Below are 26,029 nucleotides of genomic sequence, written 5' to 3' on the forward strand. Positions count from 1 at the left end.
GTATACTGGCAGTGAAACAGTTGCAATACTTACGTGTTATCAAAGATTATCTGGCAATTATCTTCCTAAAATTCTATCCAAAAAAAAAAAGAAAGAGAAAAAGAAAAAAAATGAAAAAGAGTGAAAAAAATGAGAGTGATTTCTTTGCCCTGGTGAAATTTGTTCCTGTCTGTGTACACCATTAAATCCAGATTTATATTATCTTTAAATATAATAGATAAAAAATACATAATGTATACTCTACTGCCCTTTGAAGGCTTGCCTTCACACACACACCTTGGAATGGACTAAATGACATTATAAAATAGTCTCGTAAGGAAGGCTCAGGCTGCATCATATTTTATATATCAGTTAGAAAAAACCTCTAACCTAAATTTCCAGCAAATCATTTGTTTGCTTCATATTGTGGCATGCAAAGATTAGATCACAGGCTGATGTGGGCTTTTTCAGCCTTTAGATAGAGCAGTGAGCACAGAAGTGAAAACAGACGTAAAGCCATTAAAAATTTGCAATTAATAAGGATAAAGGTAAAAATCCTGTCCCCAGTGATGTCAATGCAAGTTTGCTCATTGGTCTGGAAACTAGACAAGTTTTTATTCTTTGAATACACACCAGTGTCTTTCTGTCTTCTATAAAAATTGTATAGGCTACAAAACTAACTGCTAGATCATACTCATTTTCAATAGCAACACAAAACCAAGTACTTTTTTGCACTTTAAAGTACTGCAGTCTCAAGGTTCTTTTATCTTAAATGGCTTTTAATCTGTTTTATTTTCACTGTGTACTCCTTAATTACAAAGGTTCATTATTTTTTGTAGATCTAGATTTGCAGCCTTTTGCGCTACTATCAGAAGTCTTGCACTATAACTCTTCCTTAAAGGCCTGGCTTCTAAGCATGTGATTATGTGAATAATTGAAGTGACATTCATTTTAAAATGTTCATTTCCAGGACTCTCAGTTGTGGAGAAAAGCTTGAACAGAGTTATGTGGAACAGAGGGCTGAAGTAGGGTTTGATAAGCCCCAAGTAACACAGGTGACTATCATTTAAGCTTCTTCCCAAGTGTATCCATCTCTACCTTGAAAGTAGTTGGGCTGTTTTGTGCTCTGTGTTGCACCCACTGAAAGGGTTTTTCAAGACTTCTCACAGTTAGAAAATTCTCACTTACATTCTCAAACATGCCAGTGCACACACATTTGTTTCTGAGACAGTAATGAACTTCTGCTTGAATAGCTCTTTAGCCTCCTGATTATACACATCTTGCCCCATTACATTTCTTGTTCACAATTCTTGTCCTTAGTAAAAGGGCCCAGGAAGGAAAACACACTGTACAGAATCCAGCATTTGATTGCTTGTTTCAGCGTAAGAATTTAAGCTGTTCTGAGTTGTTTGGTAGGGAAGCGATTAAGCTAATTGTTTCTTTTAATAATTAGAGCTAGCAATGATGTAGCATTCCTGGTGTGGAAAAAAATGGCAGCACATGTATTTTCTGTAATGTTGCTGAAAATCATTTGGTCTCATCTACATCAGCAAGGATACAGATTCTTGAAAATTCTTGCTGACCGTTCATTAGTTGCCTCTCTAACCTGGGGCCTATTATTATATCACTATTCTTCGTGACTCAAGTCTGAATAAGCTGGTTTAGGCAAACTCCCCAGAAGTAAAAATAATGTCAAAAAACATTCTGATTTCATATGTTTGGTTACCCATTTGGATCAGTTTCAACCAATTTTGCAGAGTTCCTGGCCACATAATGTGTACTATGGAATGCAGCTCTGTGAACAAAACCAAAGTCAAACAGTCCTTCCTCATAACTGCCACAAAGGAAAAAAAATGCCACAGTAAATTAAAAGCATGATTATTCCAGGTCAAATCAAGAATTAAAATACAACTTAAAAGCTAACTACATTGATCAGCAAAGAGAGAAGATGTAACTTGAGCAAAGTTATGCTTCCGTAGGCTTTAATTTAAGGTTTATCTACTCAGCATGTTGAACTTTTGGCCAACATAAATATGCGTTGGGGAATAGCTTGAAAACAGACCAGGTAACTTTTATGTCTCACCAGAGAACAACTTAAAGATGTGAGACTAAATAAGGGAATAGTTTTGAAACTTCATTTGCATCACCTCTTTGTTGGTACCTCTATGTGAGCATTTCAGTGGGCCTGACTCTGCTCCCAGACCAAAGACATGAGACATCACCATGGCAATATCAAGCCCTGGATCTGATGAACTGGAGAAGAGAGGCAGGAACTGATTGTATATCGTATTGAATGCAAGTTCTTCAAATCCTCAAGGGCTGGACAGTTTTGCAGGGATACTGTTAAGGAACAAATAAAATAGTAATTTCTGAAAGTAAATTTAAGAGTATTAAGCAAGGTATGTTTACTGAAAGCATTCCAGTACACTGGGAAAAATGAAGTTACTTCCCACTGATGTGGCTTTTTTCTCTACAGATTTGTTTACATACCTGATAGGAGACAGAAGCATTTGAGTCACCATGCTTTTTTTTTATTTTTTTTAACTGTCCTTGATATCAGATACATATTCCCTCACTCACCTTAAATCAGGCCTTCATCTTTTCCTAAAACTAGGCCACAGCTAGAAGCTTGACAGCATTTTGTAAGTATTTTGGCTCCATTTTATGTAAGACTAGATTAATGCAAAGCCAAGTTATCTCTACAGTCTGATTACAAAGTTCCTGAGTCTGCAAGATGCAAAATGGCCTCAGTTCTGGAGTCATCACCATTTTGGAAGCTTGGAGGTCTGTTACTGATGACTTGTCAAAAACTTCAGTACTATTCATGATGACTGGTATTGAAAAGGCTTCACAAAGTCATGTGAGTTGCACCTATGCAGGTAACCTACAGCATGTCCATGTTCTCTGTCACCGTGCCAACAGGTCTTTGCTAATGACTTCCCTTCCCCTCTGTATTTCAGTGGACACATGCAAGCTGCCTGGCTGGCCAGGTGCTCCATCAGACAGCTGAAGGACCCAGAAAGCAGTGAAGATCTCACATGCTGCTTTCCTTGTCCCCCATTTTCACTCACCATCAGAAGCTCTTTGCTGTGCATGCACCAATCTACACTGCCAGATTTGTAGGCTCTGTTACTAGCTGATGCTGCTTCTTACCCTCTTGATCCATCCTGTTACACATAGCACTTCATAGTCTACTTGTCTAGTTCTTCCTTTCTGTGCTTCCTGAGTTCTTTAAGCCAAAAGGGTGCCCATTGTTCTTTGGGCCCGGGGAAAAAATATGCATATTTAGGAAAACTGCCTAGCAACTGCTTCCCTTATTGCAAGGCGAGAGGCTATTTGCATAAGAAAACCTTCCAGCTGGAAGCCTTCGAAGACTCTGCTGGGAGCCAGTGCTGTGACCAGTCCTCAAAGGAGAACTCCCATACAGTCCTGCTCCCTCTGGGTGGCCTTTCTGTGCTGTCCCCACCATCAGTGGGGGCAGTGGAACAAGGTGCATGAGTGCACTGCAGCAGTCAGGAGCTGCTGCTCCACTTTCTGGCTGTGCTCACTGTGCTCACAGAGAGCTTTTTCTCGTTTTATTCCTGCATCATCTTTTCCTCACACCGTGTGCATCACACATCTCAAAGTCAACAGCTTCAGCTGCTAACCTTTGGAGTTCTGACATTTGCTTTGCAGATTTCCTGCCAAAAGTGACAATCTGTAGCGCTACAGTACAGTATCTCCCTCTCCAGATATTTACATGTGGTTCCCCCACAACAATTACTGAACAGCATTAATGGTCTGCAGAAAGACCTGGTCCAAGAAGAAAAACTGAAGAAATCACTTCACCGTTTCTCTTGCTATTCTGTGTCTGGTCTCTAGAAAATGTTGCCTGTAAACTTTAGTTTCTAAAGCCCCAGACAAAACATTAGCTTTTGATAAATAAAATAAAATAAAAAAAAAAATAAAAAGCCCCACCAATATTCCAACTACAATCCAGCAAACTGTGAAAAGGGTTGGAATTGAGGACATGGCCCTCTTATATGCTAAACAGTGGTGAAATCACTTCAGCACCTGCAAAAATGGCTTTGTAGGGCTGTGCTGCTACTTAATGGAATGAGACGATTTTGATCAGTTCTGCAAAGCTTTCCAAACTGCTGTTCATAAAACTAGTTTCAATGTGTGAATCATTGCTTTCCTGCAATTTATATCCATATGTGTAGTTATTTTTGAGAATGATTCAGTTTTGTATATATAATTTTAAAAGTACTTTTTAAGTTAATGAACATCTGTGATAAGAGCCCCTCAACAGAAAAGCTTGTGTCAGCCACCACTGATGCTGACTGTAAATTTTCTGCTTTTCTATAGCATGCATATGAATCCTAAGGCCCTTTACCGACTGCATACATCAGGAGTAACCCCGCTGGACACCACACCATTAAAATGCTTTAAAAATGGGGTGGGAAACCCAAAATTTCTATCCATTTGAAAACTGTAATATCTCTTTTATAACCAAAATGGAACCAAACAGTAAATTCTTAAAACTCTTTTTAACAGAAACAAATAGAGGGAAAATTTCCATTTGAAAATTTCCAAACACTTTGAATTAATTTTTTGATTGACATACATTCAAAGCTTTCAGCTATAGTTCAACAGGATTTCTGTATTTCATGGCATATGTTTCTAGGTGCTGCTTCCTGGCTAAGCTTATTTTCTCAAGATGAAGATTTCTTGACACCCTGCATGAGGACCATGTTGTGAATATAATGAGGGTGGATTTACAAAGGAATAATTAGACACCCAAACACAGTAAGTTGTCAAGTAACTGGTCACAGAAGCAAGGTCACTCTGCTCTAGTTTGTCTTTTAATCAGCTCCACTTTTCAACCTAGTTATTATGTTTTTCTGTTTCTGCCCTCTCTACACATTTTGATCTCACAGTCTGAAGGAGAATGTGCTCCAGGAGCCATGGAGCTCACATTTCATGTGAGAAGGGGCTTAATTCTGACAAAACAAAGTATGTCACAGCCTCCCGGTTGAAGATCTCATTTTCTGTATTACCGTCTTGTCATTAATTCTGCAAGATGGAGTTTAGTAAGAACTCACTCTTAAATGCAGCATACTACACACGTGAGACATCTAATGTTCCTTCTCCTAGATATGCAAAACTTTCTTGGACTCCCCTTTTAGGATCTGTGACAGTGAAAACAGATAGAACAGAACTATAAGTAAGACCAATGACCCTGGTGTGAAGATGATGAGAAAACTTCACTGGAGAAGTGACTACATCTATAGCCATGCTAAAAAAGACAGAACTGTACTTGCTTGAGACACAGCTGAATTTGGCCTCTCTGTGTAGAGCCGAGCAGGTTAGAAAACTGCAAGTCCAGACAAAACACCAGCGGTCAGGGATGGGTAGGTAAGAGCTGGGGAAAAAGCATGCTTCCTGCGCACAACAGAATGTACTCTGGCACGGACAAGTAGTAACAGGCATCAAGCCATGCTGCTAATCCTTTAGCATCAGGATAATGCCATGTCCTGGTGCATACGAGTTTCTAAATGCTGACATTGTGGTGACCTTTAGGAAGCCTAAAAGCCCTCTAAAATCATTAGGTCTAGTTCTGCTTGTGATTATGTTACTTTAAATTCAGAGTTAGTGCACTGACTTCAAGGCAGCCAGTTCAAATTTACATCTCTCTAGCTGGCTGATTATTTCCTGTATTGTTTCCAGTTGCGTGAAATCATTTGTGCACGTCCTCTAGGACTGCTGGAACCCTCTGTCCTCCCCAGCTACACATGATGCAATGAGCCTCTGACGGAGGAGGAGAGCCGAGAAGTCCATGTAGGGAAGCAGATAATTTCCTTTTGAGCAATGGATGCAAAAATAACAGCTAATAAAAAGCCTTCAAACTGTGCCTTCAAACTGTGACAATTCAACACACACACCTACGAGGATGCCTTGACAAGCTGCTTGACTTCTCAGTAACTCTTTCTTGTTTTCTTTAGTGCAGCATCCTTCAAACTCCCCCACACAGGTATTCATTTCTGTAGTGACAGCTGAGACCTACAGGTGTTTGCTGCTGTTGCCCTTTCAGAGTAGACAGACACTTGTTCCTCACTGTAAACATTTGTATTGTGGTGCTTGCCTGGCTAGTTACAGCCCAAATAATGATAAACCAGCCTTTTCTTTTTTTAGCCCCTTGCTGTCATGCGTTAATTCTCTTTGGATACAGGCATTTGGTACTGGAAATAGCTTAAGTGAGACCACTTTCTGGTGATTATTTTACTAGCACTATCTTTTAGCAAATGTTTCATACAGAGATTCACCAGAAAATTGTATTATGCAGTTGCCAGAAATACAGCACCCTACAATATTAGACTCACACATGAAGGAAGGACTATGCCTAGTGGCAAGATGTTCTTTGTCATTGACTAATGTTATTTCACTTTCTTCAAACTGCTACTCTGGCTTTGCTAAGCAACAGTGGAGATCAGAATCAGGACTATATGCTGAAGACTATAATACTCCCAAGTGTCAAAATGGTTTCTCAAAAGGGTTTTTGACCTTTTTACGCAGAGAGAAGGTCTGAAAGCTGGGTGTTCTTATAATTTGCCCAGAACAGCAAATTGTGTAATCCTTTTTCTGGAAGTCTTCCTGGTACGCTAAGAAGTAATATTAAGCCTTAGTAAAACTAAGAATTAAGAACTTCTCATGTCTTAACTGAAAGTGTACAGGAACTTTAAAAAGATACCCTTTCCCAAAATGCTTACTTAATGTTAACATTAAATAGAAGTAATAAAGAAGTAAAACATTAAGAAACAAAGCCACAAAAATCCAGGAATCTTCCTTACAACTCTTTCTCACTGCCTCAGCTGTTTATTTTTTGGTACCATGATTCTGTTTCTTTAGTTATTTACTCACCACCAAATCAGACAAGACCTGAATTTTATTATTTTTTTTTAAAAAAAGCAACCTCCAAAGACGCTAAAACTAAGAGAGATACAACAGCCACAAAATGTGGCAGTTCGTACTACAAAACCATTCAGTGAGGGATTGAAACCGAAAACTTAAGGGATGTTCTTCATTTGGAAGGAATGGAAGATGAGAATGGCCCAGGGAACTGTTTGACAATACAGTGACTGTGTGCCAAAGACACAAGGCTATGCAAGTCTAGGATGTACCATGCAGCACGTTTTCATGAGAGGCTGGGAAGCGCCTCTGATCCAAGAATGGGCAAAATCTCATTTGGAAAATACTGCTCATAGTTCTAGTGATGTCTGTAGCAGAAAGAGACACAGAAACTACTGTTTCATACACTGAAAGTCATGGGAGAAGGCTACTATGAGAAGAAAAATTAAGAACCATTTCTTCTGACAGTGTGCTTTTTTTAACCCTCCAAAACAGTTTGGGAGAGGAAAGGAGCACTTCTTCTAAATGCACTTGAAATGTAAAAGCTAGGAAGGGAGGAGTATAATGTGATCAAGGAGGTGTACTTTAGTCATGAGTTAATCCAGGCTGCTGATAAAAAAACAAAATTTGCAGCCATTAGGACAGTGAGGTTGTGGAACAGCCTTCCAGGGAAAGCTCTGGCAGCATGATCCTACTTATTTGCAACATACACTTTGACGGAAGGGGCTGTGTGACAGGACAGGAGTAATCCAGGAGTTAGAAGTTCAAGCTTCAGTGACACAAGACTGCTGATATCCAATTTGGTGGTATACCTGAGAGATACTTGAGAAGAAGCCTGTCAGCATTTTGCACACTGCTCTGTATTGACTTATTAACTAATGTCTTTCTTCAGGACTTGTGTTGGCCACCTGCATTTTTGTTTTCCCTCTTGCTGTATGATCTGCCTCTGGGGTCAACTTCAGTTCCCACACTGCTCTGAGGCACTGAGGACAGGCAACAGGGCCAGATGTGCTCTGAGGGTTGTCACCAAAATCCAGTAATGCCACAGGCTGCTGCATCTGCCTCATGCACTCATCACATTACAGTTTGCCAGCTTAGAAGGTAGTTCTCCCTGAGACAGACTGATGGGGATTGCTGTCACCTCCTGTTATGTGTCATGTGTGGCTGATTTTCTAAGATCAAGGAATCATAGAATCAGAATGGTTTGGGTTGGAAGGGACCTTAAAGATCACCTAGTTCCAACCCCCTTGTCACAGGTATGGACACCTTCCACTAGACCAGGCTGCTGAAACACCATCCAACCTGGCCTTGAGCACTTCCAGGGAGGGGACATCCACGGCTTCTCTGGGTAACTCAGGAATTGTTGCCAAACATAATTTCTCTTTAGGTGCTTAGGACACTGTTGATACCCTTGACACCTCCTCTATTCCCTGGCAGACTGGGATATTTATGGGGTTTGGTGCCTCATTTAGAAGGGGCTGAAGTGTTAATGAGTGTTAGGGTTTTCCATGTGGCTTGAGGAGGTCTGAGACATGTACCTCCTCCTACCCTACTGCTTGGCTTCCTGCAAGACTAGAAAGGTTCCTGCAAGACTCAGTAACCTGTGTTGCTTCTTCCAATCCTACATGCTATGCTCTCTTTAACTAGCAAAACATGGTACAAAACTTTAAAGAGAAACTGAGTCAGTGGACTTTCCACTTAAATACATCCTCTTGGTCCTGCCCCACCTGTGCCAGAAGTGGAGGAAGCTAATTTGTGACTTAGGAACCTCTCTCTCCTTTGGGGCCTAAAGAAAGATGGAAACCTCACTAATAGCCCCAGCCTTTTGACAGATCCTTGCACGGTTTGTACAAGCAGGGGAAAGGTTGTTTTCTCCACTGTTCCTTGTGCTGTTCCATAAAGGCAAGTAAGCTATACAATAGCTAAGTAGGGATTACACAACTGAGCTCCATAAATCTAAATCAGAAACAGAGTCTCTATCCTTCACTGGACAAACATAAAAATGTGGAAGGGTGAAATTCTGGTCCTAATGAAGTTAATGACAATGCTCTTGCTCACTCTGGTGAGATCACAGTTTCATCCAAAATATTGGCTCAAGCCTGTAGTTGGCTGACCTGTTAAGTTTTTCCAAGTACTGGAATAAGACAACTTTTTTTTTTTTTTTTACTTCTTTTTTTAAAGCTTTTTTCTTATGATAAAGAAATGCAGAGAAGTATTTTAAGACCAAGTACTGATCAACCACATGCAGACCTGAACTGGAAGCCTAAAAAGGGCCTGATGTACTATCTCTGAGTGCAAGAACAAATATTAGCAAAGTAGTTGTTCCCATGATTGAATGTCAATACTTTAAGCCACTGAAAGCTGCTGATGAGTCATACTACCTGGGTATCAGAGGGAAAGAAGGGAAACCTTGACCTGTGGGGGCTGGGATTCCAAACAACAAAAAACAGGCATCAACAAAACACACAAAAGCCCCTAAGGAACCTGAGACCTAAGCTCTGCAAGTAAATAACTTTGTGAAATAATCCACTGTACTACAAGGACTACAGTGCAGCTGAGTGTTGCTGGAGCTGTTTGGCACATAGACCAAATTAATTACTTGACAGTCCTGTTAGTTTGGCCTGGGGTGGATAGCAGTGCTGGGTAAGAAAAGCCGCTGCAGTTTTTCTGCATCCCCAGGCTCTGGTCTGACTCCCAAAACTATTGCTGCTACACTGAATGCTAGCATGTACTCCAGGGGTACCCCCACCCACAAGATTCCTGCCTGATGAAAAAGAAAGGAAGAAAGAATGGAGGAGAAAAAGGAAAGTTTGTCGAATTAGGGCCATGCATCACATGTATTTCCAGCTCAAGGGTTATTTCTCTCCCCCTCTTCCCAGAAGCATCTCTTAACAACTGAGCTGATTCAATGCAAAATGTCATTAACAACCTTAACAGTGAACAAGGACTGAGGATCATCCTTATTTTAGAGAAAGAAGCTATAAATAATCATTCCAGGCAAATCTAACATCCTGACAGGGTAGTAGGATCCCCCCAAAAACCTGAATCCAGTGTATTAAAAACCACAAATGATGAACCATTTCTCGCAGAGCTTTTTGGAGCTGTGTAAATACTTCCAACATGCATCAGATAAAGCTGTCAAGGTTGGGGAAGAATTGCTTCTATGTATGTGATTAAGACTGAGCAGTTAAAAAGACTTAGCCTGCTATAAACAATTAGGTATGGGAGGTCAGTGCCATCCCAGTGTCATTGCTGACAGTTTCATTACTTAGGCTTGCCATGGATATAATTCTCCAGGCAACTGTATGGGAAATCATTATAGCCTTGACTGTTTCATGACCAGCTTCTCACCAGCCTGCATAGGGCCCAAGCAGGGCAGGCCAAACCCTCACAGGCTCAACTGTTAACTTCCAATTTTTACCGCTGTGAAATATGGTGGCATGGCAGGCTGTGGCTCTGACCCTCCTTTACCCCAGCTAGAAGCCAGCTGGAACACAAGGAGCCAGAGAAATAGTCTTTCTTGTTTTTTTCACTGTGCAGAACAAGCAACTACCCAACTTTTAAGTTTCATACCCATCCATCATACTACAAGCTTACACCATCAATTTGGATGGATGCATGCTACTTTACATCTTCATTCATCCCCTCTGACACCTGTCTGCCTTCTCCCTTCATTCACACTTGTGTCTTTTACTAACACCTCTCTGCACTTAACTTTCCTGCCTTATTCATTCCCTCTCTCGCATCCATGACTGCACCCTCTACACACTACTCCCTCTTTCTTCTTCTTTCTGCTCCACCCTGGACCCCACAGATCCCCTCCTGGCCTCAAAAAAAAAAAAAAGTGAGGAAGAAGGAAAGAACAGGGTGGTTCTGTATAAGAGGCAGTGAGGAATGCAGTGTACCCCTTGAATGAGGTCCTTTGAGAGATACCCAAGGACTCTTCAGGTCACACAGAATTTCCTTTGGTGAACCCCTGATTCCTCCAGGTCATGGGTCTTGTTCTAAATTCATGCTTCGTTGGGTAGAAGCATTCCTTGAGTGTTCATGCGTAAGACTCAAAGATTAAACCCAGAGGTACACCAGCAGGTAAGATGACACCATGTCAGTACACTATTACATACCTGTGCCAGTTCTCAGTTGTTCCCAGGAAGCCCATATGATTACTTAGCTTCCATCCCTTTTTGCAGGTAGTTTTTCTGTTGCTTATTTTCCAAAAATAAGCAGAGCACTTATTGTTCAAAAATGCTGCTCGTCAAGGCCTTTGCGAACACTTACTGTACAGCATGGACATTCATTCTTACATGTAATGAAGAACGTGGTAAACAGATCTAGTCTCACTGAAGTACAGAACAGACACACGCCTCCAGTTCCAAAAAGTATTGCTCATATTTTAGATGCAAAACCAAGAAACCCTGGCCTTTGATGCTCACTGGTGTCCTTGCAAACATAGAGTCAGTCATTACCATTCTGTATATTCTTCCAAGTTCTGAAGTGCAGTCATGCTTGTTTTACATTGACCAAATAGCTTGAAGTGCCAAGTTTCCAAAACAACAAAATATAAGAGGAATCTGGCTCTTATATTTACTAAATACTAGGTTTGCCTCTTGAAAGGAAAGCCAAAGAATAGAAGAGACCGTTACTTCTCAGCTGTTAAGTGAAACAACACTCAACAGTAATTCTTGTGTGGAGCTTCTCCTGCCCTGCCCAGCCCCAGCCAAATGTAGACAATCTTTTTCCGGGCATCCCAAACACTGATGCTGAGGTGATACTCACCTTTATGGACACAGCAGCCCAAATTAGGTGGCTAAAGAAGAGGTATTCATTTTATTTATAAAGAATTCACTGGCAACAAGTCATGTGAGAGGCAGATACATAAAATGTGCTCAAAGATGCTGAGGTGCTTATCTTATAGGTTAAACTCTAGGGTTTATAACTAACTGCTGGCCACAGATTTCCCTCCCCAAACCACAAACGCCCAATAGCTTCAGTTCCAATCATGAAATGACAAACTTGGTAGCAAACAGCAAATGCTGTCAATTACATGACTTGCCATATAGTACAAAGACATCAACAACAGTAATTAATCTACACAGACCTGTTTATCTTGGCAATTGCAGAGGCCTTTTGCAAACTTCAGAGATCATTTTATGGCAATGAAGCTTAGGGAAAATGTCCTGGGCCAGAATGAACAAGCGTGACAGGCTACTCTTACCCACCACAAAACTCTTCAACCATAAGCAGTAGGACTAAAGATGTGGCTTAAGGCAGGAAAAACTTACTGACAGCCTTCCAGGTGCTAAGTATATAAAAGTTTCTCACCTAGTGTCTTCCTGAGTAAAATAACTGGTTCAGTGCTCCTGTCCAGTACTTACAACTCCTCTAGTAAACAAACATGATACAATACCTCCATTTTTTTAGCAATATATAAGAACATATTTTAATAAATTCAAAGTGTTGGACCGAATTTGATTACCCATTCTTCCTTTTCATCTGCTGCTGCTTCTCCTTCACTAAAGCCAAGCAAACATGCCCAGAGAAAAAGACCTTTCTGTGATTTATTATTATAAAGCCAACATAAGAACAAGACATGCCAATCTTAATCTGATTAACTCTTTCCAAATTTACCAAAAATTCGTAACTCAAAACTACATTCTCCATATGCCAACTTCTAAATTACCTGACAGATGGTAAAGTGTAACAACAGAATCAGTCACATCAATAGGGTAAGATGACTGAAAGAGACCTAGGATATTACCAATTACAGCAGTTCACTTACCCTATAGTAGTCTGTGCTGTACACATCTCTAGACATCCCAAAATCCCCAATCTTCACCAGCAGGTTCTCACCAACCAGACAATTCCGGGTAGCAAGATCCCGATGCACGAAGTGCTGTGATGCCAGGTAAACCATACCAGCTGCAATCTGCTGGGCAATGTGAAGCATCTGGGATTGGGTCAGCTCAGCAGGACGGTTGCCTTCTGCCATCAGTACTGCATCTGGTCCATGTGCCCTACAAAAAGCAGAAGCTGATTAAGTGACAGGCCATGTGCTAAGCTGGAGAGGTGAAGGGCATTAGTGAGCCGAAAACCACACAATTAACTTGCTCAAATATAATAACTAAAAGGGTTACACATTGGTGAAATAGCAGAAAATTTCTATCTTGGCTTCTTTCATTTACTGTTTTCCTTCATTGTGTGAAAGACAGGTGGTGTGAAGAGCATTACACAACGGGATGTTGGAATAAGGCATATGCATTCATAATAATACCCTTCTGTCCAATACTACTACCACCTTTCTTTGTATTCTGTTCTAGCAACGTTTTCTGGAGAAAGGCTGGCAAATGTAGGTGTTCAGTAACTGAGGAAAGAAAACCTTACCACTCTGTAAGAGCGAAAGGCAACAGAGTGAAAGGCAATGAAGCGGCATGCATAGCATCATTTTTCCTATGACCAGCATTTGCTGATTTCTACAGGGAGACAGGCCATTGACTCTCCCATCTTTTCTTACAGAAGAAACAGTTAACTTCTGAGATGCCATCTGAGAAACAAGGCAGCAATTTTAGATTTACACTTCCAATTTCTTATTCAAATGCACAGCAGGAAACCTTTTTTCCTCATTTCATCATGAAGGGTGAATCCTGCCTGACACAGGAATTCTTGACAACAGAAAGAGGACACAAAGCACACATCATTTGGAACAACTAAACAGCTTCAGAAATACAAGATTTTCAAGACCTAGCTTGGCCCTAAGATGTAATAATCAACTGATTAATGAGAAACTTGCATATACTCCAGCAGAGGGAGAGCCATTTTGCATTTGGAAAGCCAGCACTGGAACATGTCTTAACTATGTTATCTCTGATATACAAGTATAACAACCTAGTATCCTGGACATACAGCTACAAACGTTTGTATACACAACATTTTATAGTGAGTATTATGTGCTAATCCTTATCCAACTAATGAGGTCATCTGGCAATCATTACTCATTTGATACACCTTTTAATATTCTGAATATCCCTTTCCATCCATTCCATTGTTCTGTGTTTTCAAAAGCTTTTTTAATTCTGTTCCTGAAGACTATTGCTTCTAAGAGACCACCTCTCCTCTTCCCCTTCTCTACTTGTTTTTGACAAATACTCTAGAACTGTTTTTTATTTTCTCTCAAAAGTCCTTCCTTCCTACAAAGAGGAGTTTCAAAGGATCACCTTTCTAATCAATAGAGCTAAGGCCTTAATTCATCCCTAGAGGAAGGGCACAGGAGTTTGGAAAAGAGTTGCAAATTAATCAAAATTTGTGAGATCGAATCTGACACTACCTATTAGAAATATGATATTAAAATTGCCCCAGGGGAAGAATTTCATGTGCAAAGTGACAGATATGAGAAAGAAACGAAGAAGGGTATATAGTATTGCTGGGACTGAATCTGGCACCAGGCAAAGAAGCGCTCTGCCACAGGTTACATACAGGCAGCCATTCAGCTGGTCTGGGTTGGGGCCAAATAAACAGGAGGATACGAAATCTCCAACCAAGACTCACAGGCAAATACCTATTGAAACACACTGTACCTTTTCATTGCATGGATTTTTTTTTAATGACTGCTCTCAGACAAGGAGCTCTGAGTCACTGAATTAGAGAACTCTTCATCTTTTGCTAGCTTCCTTGAGAACAGGGTCTGTACCTAATGAAACTTTCGGATTATTCTTAACACTCCATCCACCTTGCTTGTCCTCGTAGCGGTGGCTGTAAATGAGGTGCTCCTCAGTCTCTGCAACAGCCAGGAACATAGACAGAGATTTCTTCGGATCCACATCATCCTCCACTACTTAGAACAAGCACAGGGCAGGCATGACTTCGGGGCTTTCGTCCTAGATCTGAACAGGCTTTGGCTGCAGGCAGGCAGCAGGGCTCGTTTGAGTTACATTTCGATTCATTTTCCCCTGACAGCCTTTGGTGGCGCTGCAGGGTAAGAAATAGGGGCTGTGACCGCCGGCTTGCACCACCTCTATCTGCAGCACAAGCTGCAGCAAATGTGAGAGGAATGACAAACTGGGGCTTAGGTTTAACAGCTTATCCCAGCACCATCTTTTTATGCTGATCGATAATGACTTATAATTCTTAACAAAGACCTGAAGTAAGAAATATACTGTCTGCTAAACAACCTTTCTGTCCAGTAATTCAGAATCTGAGTTACAAGGTAAGAAAAGGACAAACGAAAAGAATGAAAGAGTAAGTATTTCTTGTGAAGTAAGAAATTACTTCTTTCCAGCTACGAATCTGGCTTCTCCTAATGGAAATTCAATGTTCTGAAAAGTACTGGGATGGCATCTTAGGAAACTGCAGTTCTCTCGTGATCCATAGCAGAGGTCCAAGCAGGCAAATGGAAATGCCCTGACATGGCTCTGACAATATACTTAAATCCTCTGCCAGAGAGATAATCAGTCTGGAAAAAGCGGTAGTGTTTGCTCTGCATTCCAGTTCAAGCCCTAGCCTCCCTGCCAAAGCTGGCAGCCTTGCTAATAAGGGAGGATGCTAGTTGATGTAATTTGCTTTTACAGTGTGGCTACTGGTTCAGCAGAGATTAGAAAGACCACAAACTCATTTCACGCAGGCTATCAGAAATGCACAAATGGTGACACTAGCAATCACTAGCCATTTCAGTCAGATAGAAAACCTGAACCCATTTAAAGGGACAGTAGTTTTGATTGGTTTACAGCTTTGTCATAGATAACTTTCAAAAATAGTGGTAACCCTAGTTATCTTCAGCAGGAGAGATCTCAGTACATTGAAATGCCTTTGTAACATCCTTTGATGAAGATGACATAGAAGACCATGAAAGAACAGTCCCTTATGCATTTTTTTTTTCTTTACATAGGAGCAAAGGCTGTCTCTTAACTGTTTGTTTTTATGCCAACAAGTGCAGGCTTGTGGAAATGGCACAAACACAAGACCAGTGTTCATAACTTCCTGGTTCATGTGTTACCTATTATTGTGAACCTTAGATATCATCTATTTATTTATGACTGGTTTACTGCCAGATTTCAATTCCTGATGCACACTCCTGAACAGCTTTTTGAAATAAAGCCCTAATCTGGGTAATAATAATAAAGATGTAGCATTTTCTACTGCACTGGTTTCCATGGCGCAGTTTTCTTGCTTCAGGTTAATGCCAGTCTTTCCAAAACACAGAGGAGGGAAGAGAAAAGGGTTAGATTTCAAAAGCTCTTAGACGCCTACAGATAGGGATAGGTGTTGAGTGGGATATTCCCAAGTGCTACCAGAAAGCCTGCAAGAAAATTATTCCCACTGTAAGATTTATAACCAAACATTTCAGAATATGCTGAAATATATTGGAAACAATATTTCTTTTGTTCCTATTTGTTTGGTGCAAAGCATAAGACTTGACTTAATAGTAATTCCAAACAAGCAAAGAAACAGGCCCCACATCCCAGGACAGAAGATGAGAGCTGCACAAATTTGTACTCCTAGACATCATCATTTTCCAGTGGTAGTAGTAAATTTAACATTAAGTACCACGAACACCTATCTTCTCTGCCCACTTCTGGCTCAGCAGCACAACATATGTTCATGGATCTACCTGAGGAATTTGTTAAGATCTCCATGCTTCATGTATTCAAAGACCATGATGAGTGGATCACCCTCAACACAGACGCCGTAGAACTTGACGATGTGCTCATGTTGTAGGTTAGTTAGCAGCTCTGCCTCGCGGTGGAAATCCTTGCGGGCATTGTCACTGGCATCCTTCAGTGTCTGGCAGAGAAAACAAAAATTTAAGGAAGGGGAGATATTCACTGAAGGTGGCAAATGTAGGATGGCACTGTAAGGGTAACATAAGGACAGCCTACTGCATAAAGCATGGAGGAAGTACTTTTTTAGTAACTCTTTTAGAAATGCAGATGTAATGTTTAAATGCAATTAAATATTGTCAGTATAATTTTCATTCTCCTGCCACACATCACCTCAAACAATTTTTGTTGTAAGAGGAATACTCATGATCCAAGTGTTTTCCAAACACAGAACAAATAAACTGGTCTTATCCACAAAATATACTAGTACACAGCTGGTTCACACCCTTTAGCATTTAACTTAGGCAAACCCTAGTATTCTGTTGGTATTTACCTTCCTTGTAAGTTCTTTAAAATAAAAAATCTGCTTGCTTAAAATACTTAGTGGGAAAGTGGATGCATTCTTCATGTATTACTAACGTCACTGTTGCTGATGTTGGCCCCTATGGTGTACTGTATGTACATTAGGTAGATTTACACAAGGGTATGTCCCTGGAAGCAGAACTTAAAACCTCAAGACACCAGCCAGAAACTCATTTGAAATTCAGTAAAACTACTCAGATACCTAAGATTAAACGTATGTGTAAGTAACTGGAGGACCAATCCTAAATTGATAGAGAGGAAGTAGATGCAGATCAGAATTCTGGAGTGTCGATTTTTTTCACCCACTTTTATTTATACAGCTCTAAACTCTTGCATATTTTCATTTTGAAGGAAATATATCAACACTGGACCAAATAGAAGACTTAAATGTCATATAATGAAATAATGCTAATTTAACTGCCACACATACACAGTTTCAGATCTCTTCTTAAGAACTAAACATTCTTAGCAAGGAAACACTTTCATGCACCAAAAAAAGCAAATTCTGACAGGAATTGAAGGAGGAATAATTGTAATTGACTAATTGATTAACCACTCTTAGACTCTACCTTCAAAAGGTACAGTTGTTGCACTAAACTAATTCAAACAATATTTTTAAAACAGTAAGAGAAAGACAGCAGGTTACGAATGTTCACTAATTATTATTCACAGAAACTGATGTCTGGGCTCTGGACATCTGGATTTTAATTATACCTAGTCTTAATACAAAGAAAGATAAGACATGAAAGCAGTGGCACTATTGTAACTAATGATGTTTTTTTCCTGGCCATCTAGTAATTTTATTTTCTACCCTGAATTTATATACAGAGCATAAGACCAACCCCACTCATCAGAACAAACACAGAACAAGTTGATACTGTGCAATCACCCTGCCAACAAACCCAGGTTTTAGGTGCAATAGTCATGGTTTGTTCAAGCTTTTTCTTTAACAGAGACAATTCTGTCCACTTTTCTGTATTATACTTATGCAAGTGTGAGAAGGAACAAAAAGATGACTGTCAGAGGAAATACTTGCTTTACTCGTGAAGCTGCAACCACAGGTCTTGAAAAATGAACAGCTACTATAATAAGGTTCAGATGGGAGGACAAGGAGCAGAGCAGACTGGATAGCCATCTGCCAAGTTCAGGGGCTTTTCCCTGTGGATTTCAGGCTCTATGGATCCTAGAGGCAATAGAAATCACTCATGCTACAGATGCACCTTCCCTGAGTCCCACTTAAAAATCTCATGGGTCTTCAGGCCCAGTATCCTTCCTCCACAAGTTTTACCAGTAACAATGCAACAAGGATGTTGCATCATCAAAGCTTCACAAGCTATGATATATTAATATACACAGCTATATCATTCAAGGTGGGTATCAAATTGGCTCCCCACTATGGTCCCCACACAATTACATCTGAACCAAGCAAGGACTGGAACTGAAATGTCTTCCGATGCTTCCAAGCTCTGGGGTGATGCTTTAACACGATACAGGCACCAATCCACAGTCCAATCTACACTACATAATGAAATCACTGGGAACAATTCTGTTGCCTCTTGAGTCTCCTCGGTGGTTTCGTGTATAAAGCAATTGGACTGTAATTATTCTCAACAACAGAATTAGAAAAAACAATTCATACAAACCCCATTTTTAAATAATAGCAACCCAGAAAAAAAATTGACATGGAGAAGCATAGACTGATCCTCTTTCCACCGGGCTCTTTCCCTGGAAAGACTGTAAAAACCTGACAGCTCTGCCCTGTGAGGATATAATACTGCACATTTCAGAAGACACTTTTTATCTCACAGAAACAGCAAAATTATCATATGACAGAGCAGTTGCCACAGCAATTACGCATTTTCTGTCAAACAGCAAAATGCACGAAGGTCTAAAACTCAGGTAAAACTTAGGCAGGGTTTCTATTACTGAGGGACAACTTGAATTTCTGTCACCCACCATTGCAATACCTCCTTCTCATTATTTCATGTATCACACAGAATAGACACAATGCATGAAAGACAGCTGACACAGTCAGGCAAGGAGGCGGGAAAGTGAAAAAATAAGTATGTAGAATTTACATAGAAATGACAGACTAATGCATTTAGCTTGTTCTCAGTGCAAGAGAAAAACCAAAACCAATATAAAACCGTAACAGCACAAAGCCAGAAAAAAGACATAGTATTTTTATTATTGTTACTGACAAGTATACCAAAGTTCTGCATGCAAAGCACTCTCATCAGCTGATAGTTTTTCCTGAGTAGGAACTGAGATAAAACGACACGTACTTATCAACCATTCAGTCCAGTGACTAAGAAGGGACATGCTCCCTTGGGCAATAGAGGAACCCACTGGCTATTACAGGAGCTCCACATCTGCTGAGTTCATCCTTGTGCCAGTTGGACCGCCACCCCATGCTTATTCTTCTCCACAGAGTCCCTGCCCCGGCACCAACGTAGCATATGGTCTCTGCAGACCTGTGCTCTGCAGTGAGTGTAAACAGCCAGTCCATCCTGACACCCCAGAGCTGCACTCATGGGCGAGTCAGTGCAAGAGCAGGGGAATGTGGCTCTCACCAACATCACCATTTGACTTGGTAATGGAACTCTCACAACAGCTGTCCTTCATACTGTTATCAGCCTTCCCCTATGAAACTGTTACTACTACTTCCCACCACCATCCATCCAAGTGCTGAGTAGTGTATTTCCTCAAGAAATGAAGGGGTGGTTTTGATCCTCCTCTGAACTCAACACCCTAAAAGCTGGAAATATTTGGCTTTCCTCTGACGGTGCCATGGAAATGTTCTTCACCACATGTACATAGCAGTCTGCTAGCTGAGCACAACCCTGCAGCAGCACAAGGTGAATCCCCCTCCAACCTCCCAGGGAAGCCAGAGGCAGCTGCTAACCTGTGCCCTGACAGTCATCCTCACCTCCAGCTCTGGACAGGTCGAACTAGTGCAAGACTATGCCTGGGGATCCAACTCTACCAGGATACAGTACCGATCCAGGCCTGAACAACCACTGTGGCATGGCAAAATGGCCCACAAGGAAATGGTAACTTTCTCTTTTTCTACTCTCTGTTCTCTGAAAGTGTCCACAGCAAATGTTGTACTGATGTGATGTGCAAACTCACCTGGGGGGAAGGCTAGTACAATGCCCTTGCAATCTGCTTAACCTGTGCTTAAGCCTGTGCTCAAATGGTTTGACCCACAGAAAGCATTTCCAAACGCTCAGTGCTTCCCCCAAAAAGTCAAAACAGATTTTCTCCTCTTCCAAGGAGCAAAATTTTGCTCAGGCATACTGAGTTGTTTATGCTAAGCCTGATTTTCTATCCTCCCAGATTTTTCTGGCTTCTTAGCTCCTAAATAACTCCTAAATAACTCCTGCAGCAATGTATCAGCATTTTGGATACCGGCTGGCCAAAAAGGAGATGGGTGCAGGTTGAGTCAGACTGAGTGATGCTCAGGGCCAGGTGGGTACAGCACACTTAGCCAGCAACCAGCAGGCACAGGCAGCTGGCAGGGACAACCAGCCATCCTGATTCACCCCATGCAGGTGAGACCATGCCTCCTCACTGCCAAAATCCTCCTGGCACCTCCTTATTCCTCACCAAGTACTATTCCTACTGGGCTCACCAAATCTATTTTGCAGAGAGACAGGTGGGTTGCGGTTTTGCCATTTTGCCAGCAGGGATGAAGCTCTTTTAAAGCCCTTGCTGTGTGCTGGGAGGAGCTGCTCTCCACTGCTGGCATCTGCTGTCTGCTCCTCTTAGAATTAAAAAAACAATAATCACATATATTCATTGCTAAAGCCTGCACCCAGTGGTGGGCTCCGGACACAGTCCTCTGGCTAGCTCTCTGCACACCACTGAGATCCCATCCCTTGACCTCCACTATGATTGGAGAATACCTGTGAGCTACGGTGGGTACCATAGTGAAAGACAGAAGCACCTGGCAATTAACCTCTCAGTTATATGGGGATCATTCCAATGGCGCAGATCAGCAACAAAATCATTCTTTGATGGCAGCCAGAGTCACATCTTCAGGAGCCAATGTGAGAAACTAAAAATGGGCATAACCTGTCTGCAAAGGTAATTCTTCCCATAGCTTCCTGCAAGATGCTTATTAAGGACCATACAAAGAGTGGATCTGGTAAAAAAAAAAGTATGACAGCTGTGCCAGAAAACAGAATTGTCATCTAAATCCATGGAGACATCTCTCCCTTGAAAGGCTGAATGCTACTCCTTGTGAATCATACTGAGGAAGAGCAGCAGAGAGCAAGTGTGGCACAGCATTTAACAGCAGCAGTGCCAGGCTCCATTTTGTCAGGACTTTGAAAGGGAGCAAGTGAATGGAAAGACTTCTATCTTGCTATCAAGCAGTTCCCTGAAGTGACAGAAGAAAGGCAACTTCCACTCTAGCTTCACCAAAATACAACAGAAAATTCATTCAGATCTAGTTTTGCCACTTCCTATCTCTTGCTTTCTCCTATCTATGATCTATCCCTTCAGGGCTTAATTTTTTCTCACCAGTCAACATGACTGAACATCTCCCAAGTATCAAAAAGCTAGTACTCTTGGCAAACCCCCAAAACCTGTTATTTTTGATGAAGCAAGAAAGTACTCCACAAATCCATCCTCTTTTCATGTTCTCTCACTGACAGATCCAAAATTCTATTCTTGTTTCCAAATCCAGAAAGATAATTACTCAATTTCTTTTACTGTATGGTTCGATCCAAAATGTACACACGGTTGCTTAATTGTGACTAGTCAGATAAAGTTATTTTCTGATGCCCAGGCACACCACAAATTCTAAATGTGTATTCCCCTTCATTTAATGAGATACTTCAAATGCTAGGCACCTTGTTCAGCTTCTGACAGAACACTATAGATGGAGATAAGAGATTGTTTCCAGGGAGACTTTGTAAACTCTTAAGAGAGTAGTTTCACCGATACTGTTTCTAGCATACATTCATAGCTGAGGTCAACAACCAGCCGCAGCCCTTCCATTTTGGTGGATGAAAAAGCTTGGTATGGTGTAGGAAGTTTCGTGTCTGAGCCTGAGACCAAGCTGGAAATCTTACTCCTTAGTAGATTCCCAACATACCATGTAGCCTGTGCCCTTTAGAAGAACCAAATAAATCCCTTGGGTTTTTTCCCCAGAAAGGTGAGAACTGTTCTGTATACTTGAAACTTCGAGGTTATGGCTGTTTTCTTAGAGCTTCCTCCTCCTCTGGACTGCATTTTGGGAGAGCTGACTGGAGCTGTATAATCAAGAATCACTCCTCCATGTCATATCATGGCTTTTGGATTTCCATATAGCCAGTGTTTTACAGCACATGACAATATTGTCTGCAAGTTTGTTATAAAATTCCTGGCAGTTATAGTAATGACAATTACCCACAGATAATGTCAGTGGCTGACCAAAACAATGGCACAATCCTGAAAAAGAAAGGCCGCCTTTGACTGGCAATTACACATGTAACTTAGCTTAGCAAGTAACAGATTATTTTTTTTTAGACACACATATATGTCACATGTATTTTTAATAACCCAGACATTATTTTTCACTAATTAAAAAGATTTTGCCCCTTTGTAACACAGTCTGTTTCCCCCCTTTTCCTTGTGAAATTCAGCTCTCATTTTATAATTCTCAGCAAGATCAAATATCACATTCTCTTAACACTCCATTAGCCTTGTTAACCCTTCCACATATATCAGAGCAGTTACACTGGGCTATGGAATAGGCAAACAATCATTTACAAATAAAATAGCATCAGTTACAACCATGAATTAATAATTAAACCTTAGATTCTTTTACCTTCACTGCCACCAAGATCTTGTCCTGCTCGGGACAGAGGTTATAGCATTCCGCCAGAAAGACTTTCCCAAAGGCACCTTCTCCCAATTCTCTCTTGAGAACAATATTGTGGCGCTTGATGTGCTGCACAACTGTGAAGAGAAGACAAAATGGAGGTCAGAAGTAAGCTGCAAGGTCAGGATGGGACATGGTCCATGCTCACAGCCACATGGAAACAGGGTTGCCTGTAAAGTGGGGTACATGTTGTGGAAGAAATCAAAGTGCTTGTGTGTGTCATTCATTAGTGCTTTGTCAAAAAAGACTGAGTTAATATATTTATATCTGGAGAGTAGCACATTTGCTGGCTAAGAAGACATGGAACTAAGAGTCACCTGGGAAAAGGCCATTTATCACCGTGTTAGGATAACTGCTACAGAGCATACATAACAGCCAATGCTGCTTTTTAAAAAAACTTGAAGGCCAAGAATCAGAAAACAAACCAAACCTTTCTTATATCACTTCTATTTTTGTACCTCTAACAATATCCGAACTTTCTCATACAAAACCAAAAAGTTTTTAAAATAACCTAATCCAAGAAAACAAAATGTGCCTTCTTTCAAGACAGTCCAACTTACTCTCTGGTTCTCTTACTACTTGTTCAACTGCTTTCCCTCTCTGTGCTATACTACAGTTACAATAAGATAGAAACTTCATTCTCGCAAATGTGATTTACAGTATTGCTCTGAAGTAAAAGAAATAAAAGATGGACAAAGGTTTTAGTCAGCATAGTGGACAGAGCCTTAACTGAATTGCTGCTCAGAATCAATTGATTCAGACATCAAAGTCCTTGAGCCTTTTTGTTCAACACATATTTTCCTTTCAGGACAAGCTTCCATAAAAAAAGATAACATTTAGAAGAAAATTTTGTAGAATACATTATCAATTTGCAATGTTCAAGCTAAGTAAAGCAGCTGCAAGGGCGGTTTAACTGGCCAACTCAACAGGGTTGATAGCTTGTATTTCTGAAATTGTACAAAACAGTCAGCATCTACTGATGAATCTAACCTCAGTGCATTTAGCTGCTTTTGCAAATACTGAAATGTTTGTCTGTACAAAGCCTACTGGCAACTTAAATCCTAAACAGAGTGAAGTAAATAGCAGTGTATAAGCAACAGGCTGGCTTCTGCAAAGGCATGAATCTCACATTGGCTGCTTAATTGCAGGGACCAGGACTGAACCCTGCCAATAATTTAAGATACATTCAGATGCAGACCAACCCCTGACTCCGTGCTTGGCCTCACACCTGTTCCAAACTGGATGACCACTTACGCAGAAACCACCTTGCCTCTATTACTAAAAGATGGAAAATGGAGCGCTGCTGGTAACAGCAGTGGGAAGTGGCACAGCCTGTACCCATGGCTGTCACCAGAATTTGGAGAAAGGGCCCATGGTCTACAAGAGAAAAGTATGTGGGTCCCACACCCTGAGCCTATGGCGATAGAACACAAGTGCACTGCATGTAAATGCACTTCATATTCCATGTGCATGAACGCAAGGGGAGTACGGTGCTGGAACAAGCCAGGAGAGTGAGAGATGTCCCCAGGCACCTCCATCATGAGTCTTGGCAGGTGGGCAGTGCACCCAAGGAGTGGACCTCCACCAGACGCAGCTGGCACCTGTTAGAAACGCCCAGGCCAGCACACAAGCAGGCCCACCATGCCCTGGGAGAGGAGCAAGGAAAGCCAGCTTCTCCCCATGCCACACCAGACTTACCAGGGCTTCTTTGTGTCTCTGCAGCCGGTGGCTGCAAGGGGGGGCATTGCCTGTCCCCCTCTCTGATGCCAGGTCTCTTAGCAGAGGCCACATGTTTAATTAATACCTGAGTACACGTGAAATGAGATTTAAAGGTACCAATGTTTTTCACTCTTGTCAAACTCTGGTCTAGCGTTAGACTTTTTATTGTGATGATGCATTTATATCGGGTACACTTTGTTTGGCCAGCTACCCAAGCAACTCCCCTGCAGTCAGTAGGAATTCGCTTTTTATTTTACTCCTCAGCAGTGGCTTTTCAAGTAAAGCACAGAATGCAGTCAGCACAAGACGGGTCTGAACCAAAATACACCTTTTCCCCATGGACACAAGTTAACCAGCATCCCTTGCCTCTGCTGATACTGGTCACAAGGTAGATGGTTGGGGAGCACAGCTGCCCCAGCACACCAGCTGAGCACAGTAGCGTGGCACACCCCATCACCTGTGCTTTAAAAAATGCTTACTAATAAATGAGTACTCCCCCCCTACCCCCTGCCAAACCTGCCATTCAACCCTGCCTCCTGGGGAATTCTTCTCTTTCCCTCTGCTTGACCAGTATCACCAGGAGAATCTCTCTCTTCCTTCCCCAGAGAGAAGTTCAGCTCCATGTTGCCAGTGTCACCATCTTAAAGTGTCCACAAAGCCGATGGACAAGGAGTAGGACTGAGATCCTGTCCTAGTGGTGTCAGCAGCAAAACTCCAGCAGAGGCAGATTTTCACTTGGTTCTCTCCACAGCTGCCAAAGACCTGGTGATGAACACAGTTGACTTTCTGAATTTTGTGTGGGTCCTCTCCATTTTGAACCTAGCCTATCCCTAATGGTGGCACCAGCAGAAGGAAGTTTTTTTGTGAAGTTCCTGAAGGACTTCACAAACAATAGAGTAAAAATAAACAAGAAACTTACCAAATACTTCTCTGTAGTACACTTACAGCTGCTGCTAAATGCTCTTATATAAACTAAGCATTTGAATAAACAACCCATCCCATAAACCGAACTGTCAAAACTGAAACACAGCAAGCTGCAGAAGAGATCTGTACAGAATATATTTGCAACTTGTCATGCTCTATCTATCCCTGCTACCTTTCTGAGCTGCATGGAGTTACTAAACAAATAAAAAATGACAGTAAATGTGACTAAATGGGCAGAGATTAAATATAAAACCAATGTAAGTAAATCAAACACATATGATGTGATGGAAATAGGAACTAAGGAAAAAATCCATTTAGCACACTCAGGGCCCCAGGCATAACGACACCATCTTCAGTGGGAGGAGATTTCAGCAGGAGATACACTGTAAAATTCAGGTCAAAATCTGCTTTCATTTAATATCGTGATAAAGCAAATTAACTCTGTTGAAACCCAAGAGATTATCCTGGATTTACA

At 41.2% G+C, this 26,029-nt stretch overlaps 1 protein-coding gene across 1 annotated transcript in view; it reads right to left on the minus strand.

Annotated features, from left to right (window-relative positions):
• The window catches only part of NTRK2 (neurotrophic receptor tyrosine kinase 2), a 210,220-nt gene that overhangs the window by 35,270 nt on the left and 148,921 nt on the right, over nt 1-26,029 (minus strand). Inside the window, exons 13-15 of the mRNA XM_040580518.1 lie at nt 22,858-22,988; nt 16,469-16,641; nt 12,647-12,881 (exon numbers count right to left, since the gene is read on the minus strand). Of these exons, the coding sequence (XP_040436452.1) occupies nt 12,647-12,881; nt 16,469-16,641; nt 22,858-22,988 (539 nt within the window). The remainder of the gene's footprint in view (nt 1-12,646; nt 12,882-16,468; nt 16,642-22,857; nt 22,989-26,029) is intronic.

Source organism: Falco naumanni, chromosome Z (genome assembly GCF_017639655.2).
Source record: "Falco naumanni isolate bFalNau1 chromosome Z, bFalNau1.pat, whole genome shotgun sequence".
Taxonomy (NCBI): Eukaryota; Metazoa; Chordata; class Aves; order Falconiformes; family Falconidae; genus Falco; species Falco naumanni.